Here is a 12,297-nt window from a genome sequence, read left to right on the forward strand (position 1 = left end):
TCCCTTTAAATATTTTTCTCACCTGTACTGAATTTTGGCAAAAAACTTTTTGTTTATAAAACAAATGGCAGTTTGTTGTCACCGGTATAGGTTTGTTATGTCTCGCTTTAAACTAGGCAAGGTAATATTTAGAAACTGTATAGTGCCTTGAAAAATTGTATAGAGGTTAAATATAATCATTTGAAATATATTTTCAAATATTTAAATAATTATAATTGTAAAGAATTTTGAAATGAATAAGAGAAACTAACAAGATCAAATTTGGTCCAGTTAATCGTAAATTTCAAACCAAAGGGCTAATAACAAAAATCAAACACAAACCTCTCCTGATCAAGAGAAAATGATGTTAATATTAAAAAAGTATCATCTCTCAGAAAAAATTACAACTAGCTATATAAATCTTTAAAAAAAATATAATAATAATACACACAATACAAAAGAAAAACACACAGAAGAGTTTTTCAAAAAATAACACGCAATAGACTGAACTATTTGAAGATGAAGGACTTCTAGACAGTTGGTGGTACTGTTAACAATGCAGGATACACCTCCTCCAACCTGCATGAATTCAAAAAAAGCATTTTCAACTGCTGGAAAGTTGAGCACTACATGAGATACAGGCTTAGAGAAAATTCAATAGATTCATTATGCTTTTTACTATTATTGCATTTTTATTACGACATTTGTTACTTCATTTCATATATGTCAATAACACGTTTTTATAAATAAAATTTTCGCACAAAATTATGCAATTTGGCAACAAAATATATTTTCAAGCATTTTTAGAGAAATTTCAAATACCAGTATTAATATGAGTATCACGATTTAAAATGAATACCGGTATTGAGTTTTCGGTTCGGTATTGTAATCCCTAGTTTGAAAAATCACATTGAGAGTTGGCAAAAGGTAAGACAATATTTCTTCTCACTTGTATCCCATCCTCACTGCCCACCAGCACTCAATAAGACTGTTAGACACTTAATATATGAGCCTCAACCTTCTATATATCAGGCCTATGTGCTGTATTGTGCAATCGATGTCACATGACCTCAAGCAGGCGAATGATGAGCGAGAAATTCCCTTTAGTTCAGTGTTCGTTTCTAGCTTCTTGTTGCAGAAGAATTTTTTCATTTCTACTCATAACACTGGTATTTAGCAAAGTAATATTAATTTGAAATGTGTAAGTGTTTAGTTAACGCTATCAGCTGTCTTTATAGACGTGAAATGTTCTTTTTTTCTTCTTTGTATTTGACTGCGAAATGCTTCAATGATTATAAGCCGTTGGGATACTGTGGTGGTGAAAATTTAACGTATTAAACGTTTAACATTTCCAATTATGTTTGAAGCTACTCTTGTTGGATTTAAAAAAAAGGTCTTAAGAAGTTTGATTATCAATGCTTATTTTTTAAGCAGAACCGATAATAAAAATTAATACAGTAAAACCCCTCCTAACGGGCAATATTTAATTCCTCAATTCTAAAGGAAAATAAAATTATTAAAACCCTGTCCTGTGAATAGGAAGAGTTTTACTGCACTTGTTTTGCAAATAGCTGCCTGAATCAAAATGACTTTTAGGCAGACCTATGCTTTAAAAAATGTTAATTATTGGATCCATCAAGGAAGAATTAATGGATAAATTGCAATGTTATTCTTTTGAATTCGAAACCAGTGAGTATTCTGACACTAGCCTCTGACTCTAGTATTACCTCTTTAGCTAACAGGAATGCCTTTATTCATAATATGCTGTGTGTTTCATGTTTTTTAAATAACTTTAAAAAAAGCTATAGAGAAGTCAATTAAAACATAATAAATAAAATAGTTAAATTGTTTCATCTTTTTGACATTTTAAAACTAAAACAATGCTGCCTGTATTTTACACAAGATCTAATATTTAAAAAATAATAATAATAAAACTATTATCATAATATACCACCCAAATATAACAAATTATGTCATCGAAACAGCACCCAAAAAAAAAAAAATTGATAGCTTGAATTGGGTTACATTAACACTCAGGTTTATCGAGCAGTTCGAAAACCGCATAAAATGTCAAAAAAAAAGTTGAAATTCTGAGAATCCTGTTTTGGAAGGCTGTAAACAAAGTTCCACACGAAAAGATCTTAGATAACGTGAAGATTTTATTGGACATGGAACTTTACAACACAAAATTATGGTTTATAATGAAACACAATGGTGTATAAGTAAGCATGACTGATATCAGACTTCAGGCATTTCACCACCAGGTACCATCATGGTGATATTGTTTCCATTCAATAATATTTGGTCCAATTTTGTTATCCTGCGACCTTCCGGAGTACTTTCATACTCAGTAACATCTTCCAAGACCATGTTGACAAAATCATCAAACCCCAAAAGTGTTCCAACGATCTCTTTGTCATTTTTCATGATTATATGTATTTTGGATCCAATACACTTGTCAATCAGTTCTAGCGGCAACAATGTTGATGGATTGGTGACGCTGGTAGCGGCCATGTTTTTATTTTTTAATTAAATACCACTTTTTAGACACTAATAAGTGAACTACTGAAGCTCGAAGCGTATAATTAAAGAGGAAAAGATAGATAAAATAGGAATTATTATTTAGCAAAAATTAAAGTGACAAAAGCCGCGTTTATTTCAATGATGACCGGTTACAGTTAATCACAGAAAACAAGGAATGGGATACTTTCACGTGACGTCACAGAAGGTTTGTTTTCCATAAGACACGTGACTTTAGCATAGGACACGTGATCTTTGCAGCTTTTGCTGCTTTGTTTTGGAAGCCATTGCTGACCACCCAGCTTCAGCTACTTGTCATCACCAGTGAAAAATTGGGTAAAACTAGCATTTTATTAGTCTCGCCGTAATATTTGAAAGATTTTAGAACAATAGAAATACATGATCATTCTGAAAACTTCAGCAAAATTTTTTCGATGCATACGAAATGAATATGATTTGCAAAACCAATGAAAGGCTTGGAAGTTTGTAAAGAAAAGTTTGTTTTGAATCAGCATGTAAGTGAACTACGAACGGAAATAATGAAAAGTTATTTTTCCTGAGATTTTGCACCGTATTTTATTTATTTTTAATACATTACAGAAGAATCATGAAATGATATTAAGTGTTTAACTAAGCAAATATCCTTATAAAATAAAAAAGAACTGCAGGTGATCAAAAATAAATAGTTGATTTTTTGTTCCTAACAGATACAATGTTTTTTTTTAGAGTTCTAGATCGATATATAGAAGTAAATAGTGCATGAGGTTTCTTATTTACTCTATGCACAGTGTCTTTTTTATTGACGATATTCTAAGCATTAAAGAGTCAGAATTTTGATTTTATGATGAAATGGACAACTAATAAACAAGTTGCCTATTTTTCTCTGCTGGTTTTGTCTTTCAAAGTCAACCAATTTTTCTGTTCTGTAACTGGAGTGTAATGAATGACATTAGGCAGTCGCATTACAGTGGCATTTGGTGATTATCCATCCCTCGGAAAAGCAGAAATGTTTCTTTTATGACCATACAAAACAACTGAAACAAACTTCACCCTTTCCCCTCTGAAATGCAGCGACATCCCTTTCAATTTTTTTCTGGCTACGCCAATGTTACAAGGACTTTATTTCTTGACAGTCGAAAAATTCAAACTGCAGTGAATGATGATAGCAGATCATTATCATTATTCTGCAGACTGTTTTTTGCTAAGCAATTTTCAATCTGTTGCGAGAACCCTCAGTTTTCTTGAATTTAATGTGGCTTATGTTTAGGCGAGCCAGATTTTTGTACTGTTCAACCGGAACATCGAAAAACTCCCCCCACCCTTCAGTGTAGCAAGTATTCAAAAGGGTAGGGATTTGTCGTTCATGAACAAACGAGTCAAAAAGAACGAATCCTTAAAATGAAAGATCCGTTCGTTAACTAAAAAATGAACAACCATTCCTTTGAACGGTGAGCATTTGGAAAATTTTATTGATGCACTTGTGATAAAATCGCATTTTTAAAAAAATACTTTCATCTTCAATTTTTTAATGGGCAATCAATTTCAAATTTCCTTTTTCTCAATGCAGTACAATATTTTCTTTTCGAACCTTTTTACTTTCTGCGTTATTCATCATTTTTCTTTAACCATTGCAGTTAATTTTCTATTTTCCAATGTAGTTAAATTTACATTAAGCAATGTTTTGTGTAACTGGTTTGGGCTACTAGCAAAATGTTTGGACATTCGACTTCTTGTCTCAAGCACCTGCTAAAATCCTTCTCACGCTTTCTGTCACCAAAGTTATTTCTAAAAATAATTTTTATCACTTTTCTGGTGATCATTTTATCTTCTATAACATTCCTATCAGCTACATTCTATATTGATTTTAATTTATTTTTAACTTGCTTGGCGATTTCGAAGTCGCTTATTTTACATTCAATATCCAGGCATTTTTAATAAAGATTGTCTAATTAGTCCCCCATTTAAAAAAGTGTTGTCTTTTTTTCTTCTGTTCTCATCGGTACTGTGGAATAATTTTGAAATTCTATAATATTTAGGTGAGTACCTTTTTTTAAAATTAAGTTCTTCGGTACTCCGGCTGAGCTACCAATACATTTGTTGTAACTTTTTCGTTTCGGCAACTGAGAAATGACTTACAAAAAAAAAACTATAATTGCTTTATACATCTAAACCTGACTAAAAATTTTTGATCAATTTTTCATAGGCATTTTTTGTTACTTTAAAATAATTTTAGTTATTTTTTCTTTAAGAATATTACTGATCTAATGAAACCTTTCGAGTCTAAGTGAGTATGTTGTGCAGAGAGATTATCTGCAATTTTTTCAAATGTACGAAGTAGTTCAAATGAACGACTTGAATGAACAATCCTCTGATGTGTGTGTGTGTGAACAGAAATTAAATAGAATGACATTGCCCACCCTTGTTTTTTTTTAGAGTTTTAGAGGGTGGTTCATTCTCAATGCCAGGGGTGCCCATTGCCCATCCCCATCAAATTCAATGGCGCAAATCCCCCCCCCCCCCCCCCCCCAATGTGACCAGACGTCCTGCTTTTTGTCTTAGCGGGAATGTCCCGCCAAAGTGTCTCCCTTTGTCGAAAAAGTCCTGCTTTTTTTGTTTAAATTCTGTCACACAAGAAATATAACATACAATCTAGATTTTTTAAACGCTTTTTCGATTTTTTGCTGTCAGTAAACATAAGAACGCCATGTAAAATGTTATTCTTTAATGTTTAATACGCTGCAAGTACAAATGAAAATAATAATTTTGATTAATAAATTTGTTGTGTGATGCAATATTCTTTACATCAATACTATTAAATTATTTTCAACTTGAGTTCTTTATTGGTACATTTGAGTTATTTCTTGACATTTTTCTGTTAATTAAAATATTAAGCCTGTGGGAAAAAAAATTACTCAACACCCCCCCCCCCCCCCCGTCATGTGTCCTGATATTTAACTTGAAAAATCTGGTCACATTACCCCCCCCCCCCCCCAAATTTTCTCAACCCTCTTTTCCCCCTTTTTTTATTTTCTAGCTCTCTTTTTTGTTTTATTTTTTTAAAATATGTTAATTTATTTTTTTAACATTTTTATTTATTTGTTTATTTATTTATTTTTAATCATTATTATCATCATTATTTTATTAGAAAAGTTCTGTGATATGCCAATGAAAACACACATATACATACAAACTAAATAAATAAATGAAATGAAATATAAACAGATTAAAATAAAATAAATAACTTGAATCAAAAATAAATCAATAAATAAATTTCAATAGAAAAATTAAAAAATCCCTTCCAAAAATTTTGATAGCACAATTTGCGCCATAATCCCGCTCTGTGGGCACCCGTGCTCAATGCCATGAATAAATGGTTACTAATTTTAGTGATAAATCAGGGGTAATAAATAATACATGATGCAATCAGATACATTTAAATATTTTATTTCCTACACGTTAATATTTTTAAGTTACTTTAGTAGGAAGGAAAACTTTGAATGAGAAATAAAAATTTGAACGATATTTACGCATTCTTTGCATTGGCCAGGACTGTTTTAGAAAGTCTTTTTTGTTTTTAATCTCGCTGTAAAAATTCCTCACAAGCTAATCCAATATTAATTTTACAGGTCAACTTTACCTCAGAGCAAGACTAACTTAAGTCCACAATCGCTACTTTATAGGAAAAAAAAAAGGAACATTTGTATGGATCAATCAAGGGTTAAGGGGTACACTCTTTTAACACTGGTAAATAATTAGTTGATTTTTTTTTTAGAATTACGTTTGCATGACTCGATATGGACTAGGATTATACATACAATGCAGAAAATCGCAATTTATAGACTCGTGTCTGTCTGGCTCTGAGGTACAGAAATGAGTTTTTGGACTTTTTCGGTCATCTGTAATCAAATTTTTCTTTTTCCGCAACGTGAACTAAACCAGCCAGGACACCGAGATTTTGTTTGAAAACCGAGACTGTCATGGTCAAACCAGGACTTCTGGCAATCCTACTTATAGTCTACAATTTCACCATCCAATAATGACTTAACCTTCCGGAATGGCTACTGCATGATAGATTTTTCTGTATGTTGCAGTGTTACATTTTGTTGCTTTTATATTTTTCTTAAATCTTATGATAATACCACCAACCTTAATTTTAAAACTCATACATTATTGCTTATTACAAGAAAAAGAAAGGATTATTTTCTCATAGCATGAGTATTGGAAAATAAATATCATTCATTGAAATCTGTTTATTGAAAACTAGTATTACATTAGTTTTTATGAATCATAAGGCAATCAAATGTAAAAATAGTACATGTCTGTATCATTGTATTGTTTAATAAAAATATTTGTTTGTATTTAATGAATCTATTTTTCCATTTAAATCCATATTCACTTTAAAACAGCCTAGGCTGATACCACAAGAAGTTATGATTTATTAAGTTTGCTTCAGATATTGAACCAAAAGTGAAAACATATAAAATGCATTAAATTTGAACCGGAACAAAAGAGCTTAACTTTAAATTTACATTAATGTCATACTAAGTACTGGTTTCATTTCAATGTATATTGTGACTCTGATAAGTTTAAGCTTGACCTTGATAATGTTTATCTTCTTTTGGGATATCAAGGAAGGGTAATTGGCACCAAATTGAGTTGGGTTGCTTTTGTAGAAGTTTCTCAAAAGTATTCCAACCCAAATCCGTGCAGCAACTACACGTACCTTTTTCATTGAAGTTCCCAAAAACAAGTAGTCAAGGTCAAGCTTGCACTTATCAGAGTCACACTATAATATTTTCTTTCTCAACACCAACTTTTTAATTCATTTTATAACTTTTGATACTGGACCCAAAATTCATGATTTTTTGTATCATGATTTAATTTTTAATTGAAAACTTAACTGCTACATTACAGATTCATCATTTACACATATTACACATTTATTTATTATTATTACGCTCAGCGTTTTCGATTTGAAAATTTTAATGTACTGAAAAAAGGTGGATAGGGCGGTTTTTCCCAGGGTGGACAAAATCTGACAACCTTGCCTTTCGGTGATATTCCGCATAGCTTTGAACCCGACATTTCTTTGAAAAAACTTCTCAAGATACCATTTAAGGATTTTTTTTTCTCTACTAAATGCTTTTAAAAAGATGTGATATATGGAAATTCACTGTATAATATTGTTTACATTTTGTTTCACTAGCTGTGAAACTAGCTAGCAGACGAGTGACCGAAGCAATGGTTCGGTCACTCGTCTGGTCATCAGTGCTAATTCTACATTAGCTACCAGTTTGTTTGGCACTCTAGGCTTCCTTAAGAGGTTTTCCACCTCCAGCTCACTCACTTCCTATGCCGGGCTGATGAGTGCTAATAAGCACGAAACTGCAGTTCTCGGCTGGAATTGACTAAGCTGGAGTTGTATTTCCGCCTTAACCCTGGCTATAGGGCGGTAAGTTACAGAAAAGTATATATGGACTTTCAATATTTTACCCCGCAATGGAGAACAATATAGTGGCATGTTCTAAGTATGAAATCTCTCACTACACAGCAAATCATGGATTATACAAAGTATAGTTTTACCATATGGACACATCAAGCCATTGTTAAGTACATATAGATTATTGTGTGTGTTGTAATTTTTTATTTTACTTTATCATGGTAAACTTTGCTTCTTTAATAATAAATTGATAAAAATTACCCTCTTATCCATGCTATTCACAACTTACTAGTACTCGGACTGCCTATTGTTTGGGAGGAAAACTTTTTGATGCTTAAAATACATATTACTCATTAGTCTTAAAACCAATTTTGAATGTTCAACAGTTTGTATAAAAAATAACAATGACACATTCAAATAAAATAATTTTATTTTCAAAAACAATCCATTGTTTTTATGAAAATCAGCCTTCTTGTGTGCAAATCCTTCTCGTTTGAGTATGAAAGGTTTTTTAAGAAAGATATAGTTCTGCATCAATTTCCACACTACCTTAAAGTGGCATCCAGACTGGAGCATCATAAAACAGCTTCTGAACATGACCTAAGATCAAAAGCACTCTAGTGGGGATGCCACCTTGGAGGTATGATGCAATAAGCGCATTACCCCTTTTTGCAGAAGCAAGGCGGGTTCCCCAGGAGGTATATTTCCATCACAGAAAAGAAAAGCTATTTGCTACTATTTTTAAAATGTCATTAAGAATTGATGGTGTAATAATCATTTACAAGAGTTGTTAGATAGTTCTAATTAATGGGAAAATTTTATACCAGGTATGTATCCAATGAAGGTGTAAGAATTGGAACATTTCTCCATTTATAAATGTTCATCCATCTGAAAATGCAGCAGGAAACTAAAAAATACAAAATTGTGTTTGGAAAATCAATAATTTTATGTAAGGACATTACACAAATATTTTATTTACTTTGAAAAATAAAAAATCATTTATAAACAGAAAAGATATTAAAAGTAATACCTCTAGTGTGATACTTTAATGTCCAAAAGAAAAACATTTACTTGAATTGACTGGTTCTCAAAAATATTCATGGATGCAAGCCTTCATTGAGTTAGTACACTTTGTCCTTTGCCTAATATTTTAAATAAAAGAAATGAATAAAATTGTAGAAAAGTTATCAAAGTTCAAGATTTGACAAAAAAAAAAATTTAATTTGAATTATGAAATTTTGAATCCAAATTATGTTTTTCGCAATCATGAGTTGCGACAGGACCCTACTCATTGGAGTTTTTGTTTCTGGAAACGGCTCCTGTCCCTCCAAGCCTGCCCCTTCTCCTGGGCTGGGCGGTTACGTGTTTATAGTTTTGTGTATGTAGGCGCGCGTTCGTGCATGTGTACGCACGAAGGCGTGTGCGTATGTGTGTAAAAGCGTGTGTGAGTGTATGAGCGTGCGTGTAAGTAGGACATGAACACCACCGCCGAGCTGATTTTAGAGGACAGTGGTCAGGACCAGAGGAGCCGCGCCTGCAGAGGCTCCCGGTCCAAGCTGAAAAAGGAACCACAACGTCAAGGGCGGTCAAATGAAAACAATTAGCAATCGTTATTGCTCAAAAAAAAAAAAACACAAATGAGCAATTGTTGAAAATGCAAGAATATTAATGAACAACAAATGAGCGATTTTCGGAAAAAATGTCCCGTTCGTAACGCTGGAGAATCAAAAATCAGGATACTACGTATAAAAAGCGAAAGAGATCCTTAAAGAGGCATAACAATTTTGTATCGGGATGGAAAAAAAAACTATGTTTTGTTACAAAAATTAGAATTGTTTACAAGACATTAAAAAATATATGAATAATTTTCCACATTACAGTCAAATCTCAATAACTCGAATATTCCTTTATCTCGAAGTTTTCATCAGATGCCAAACTTTTGAGACTGTTGTAAAAATTCCCCATAACTCAAAGTACCAACAACTCGAACGTTTTAGCCCATGGGACTTCGAGTTATCGAGAGTTGACTGTATTTCCTAACAAAGAATTAGTCTACTTATCTTCTGTTTCAAACACAAGTGACATTTCAATGAAGCACAGTCATGAAAATGCTTCATTAATAGATCAAAATATAAATGGAATCTTTCTTGCACTCAGAGTTATATTTTTACTTTCATAACTTAAAATTATATCTATGAAAAAACAGGATTTTTAAAGAAATTTTTTAATTTGATTAACGAGACTACTGTACTGTACATTGGTTTGAAATGCACTTCTTAATTTCACTTCAACAGCTTTGTCAAAAATGTTTGTATTCTCGTTGGGCCCTCACACCGAACATAGTATAACAGTAAAGCAGACCTGTAGGTATTCAGAAAAGTAATTTTGCATTGAAGGTGCACTGCTTGGCATTCAATTTATGGTACGAGATTTGGCGAATCACATAATATGTGTACAGTATAGAAAATATGTTTAATCATCCAATGATAAATATAGAATGATAAGTGTTCTTCATCTCTTCAGCAGGAAATTACTAAGATTTAAAAGATATAAATATGGCACAGCTCCAAAGACTAGTTTTAATCATTAAAATTTTGTACAGTATATTACTTGTCACATATCACATGAATTTACAATTAATATACCTGAATCAATAAAATGCATGAGCTGTATATGAATGTTGAAAATTTATTTAACCTGAGAACTAATGTTCGGGGATGAAGGAAATAAGAATGAATTCAGGTAATTGCAGGACATTTTTTAATACTCAAAGCTAAAAAAAAAAAATAACTGAAAAAAATGATTTGTTTATAAAAATTCCATTATTTGATTTTTTTTAACGAGAATAAATGAAAATTCAAGAAGTATTATACATATCATTCAACTTTACATGGGCAAAACTGATGTAAACATAACGACTATAAAGTGTAGATTAATGACGAAATAACTTACTACACTTCAGTAGCTCGTGGCATAAAATTTGTATTCCTCCTTCTTACAAGATGGCTTGCACAAAAAGAAAGAAAAAGTTGACACAGCATCAGTTTTCAGTACTCTTTTTTTTAGTCCGATAAAATCCTTGTGGTCATACATGGCCGTCGTGACAACCTTGAATATCGTGATTTGACATTGACAACCGATTTATTTTTTTAGCTCTGTAGTTGAATGTGGAAGGATTTTGAGGGATATTTCTTGCTCCTTGCATTCTTCTTTATCATCATTATTCGTTCATCTACACGCACAACCGCTTGTTAGCATTTTTCTTTACGAAAAAACCTAATTTCGACAGCTAACGCCACGTTCCCAATACCTTTAACATTACCACTGGCCTAAAGGAGGCATTTTTCTAAATTTCAATCTTCTAATTATGTTTGGTGGACGGGGTTCTGTGTAATACCAAACTTATGCGAAAGAAATATTTTTCTTGTGTGAAGTCGGTGAAAAAGGGAGAGGTGGACACAAGGGGCGGGGGGTGCTGCCATTGAAGTATTTATAGTGGGTTTCTGATCTCTTTTTTTTTGGGGGGGGGTCTCGTTTTGGGATGGGGGATGATGCTCGGTAACATTTGAGGGAGATGCAGCATCACCATTAGGAGGAATGTGGATCCCGGTCTCTGTGAGCTCTAATTTTCATTCCAGGGTCCCCATACCGAACACTATTTGTGGCTTAACCAGTTGGGTGGGACCCTGAAGACGGCTTTGATTTTCAGATCCAGACCCCCCAGAGCTATCATTTCGCTCGGAGGACTTGGTGACTACAAGCATATCCCCGTCTTAAAAATACACACACACACCACTGCCCAGGAGGAGGGACCTGCTCGAGGCCCCTGAACCATAGGATATTGATGCCGCCGTTCAAAAAGAGGGACGGCAGAGTTTTGATCTGTGCTGGACGCCACTTGCGTCTTAAAAAGGTAGAGAAAAGGCGAGAATGTCCGCTATGAAGAAAGTCGAATCACACAGGGCGAACCCGGATATTCAAATTTTGGACCTCCTGCAAAAAATTACCAAAGATTCTTACCACCCACTGGATTGGGCCGCGGGCCCTTCAGTGCTATGGGGCCCGCTGCAGGGACAAGAGCTATCTGTAGAAACAAGAAACCCTACGAGTAGGGTACTATTGCAACTCATGATTGCAAAAAACATGATTTGAATTCAAGATGTCAGAAGGCAAATTATAATTTTATTGTTATTCACTTAACTCGTGAACAGGGCCGATCCTAGGGTGTCAGCCACCCGTGTGCAAAGATCAAATGTGTCACTCGTCTAGAGCATCTTGCAATTTTTGACTAGTTTTTAACATGCTTATCCATCTTCCTTCAAGTTTTTGTGTCGAGTTTAAAGGAAAATACCAGAAAA

The 12,297-nt window shown here is 33.2% G+C and overlaps 1 protein-coding gene and 1 long non-coding RNA gene across 2 annotated transcripts; both read right to left on the reverse strand.

Annotated features, from left to right (window-relative positions):
• Positions 1-2,100: 2,100 nt before the first annotated feature.
• On the reverse strand, positions 2,101-2,637 carry LOC129217039 (U6 snRNA-associated Sm-like protein LSm5). The gene has a single exon (XM_054851275.1). It carries the CDS (start codon positions 2,491-2,493, stop codon positions 2,218-2,220), a length of 276 nt encoding a protein of 91 aa, XP_054707250.1. The 5' UTR covers positions 2,494-2,637; the 3' UTR covers positions 2,101-2,217.
• A 6,056-nt stretch (positions 2,638-8,693) lies between these two features.
• Positions 8,694-11,125, reverse strand: LOC129216118 (uncharacterized). The gene is made up of 3 exons (XR_008580171.1): positions 10,892-11,125; positions 8,970-9,081; positions 8,694-8,846 (listed from the first exon to the last, which is right to left on the reverse strand). It is a non-coding gene; the product is annotated as an uncharacterized LOC129216118 (long non-coding RNA).
• Between the last annotated feature and the right edge of the window lie 1,172 nt (positions 11,126-12,297).

Source organism: Uloborus diversus, chromosome 2 (genome assembly GCF_026930045.1).
Source record: "Uloborus diversus isolate 005 chromosome 2, Udiv.v.3.1, whole genome shotgun sequence".
NCBI classification, from domain to species: Eukaryota; Metazoa; Arthropoda; class Arachnida; order Araneae; family Uloboridae; genus Uloborus; species Uloborus diversus.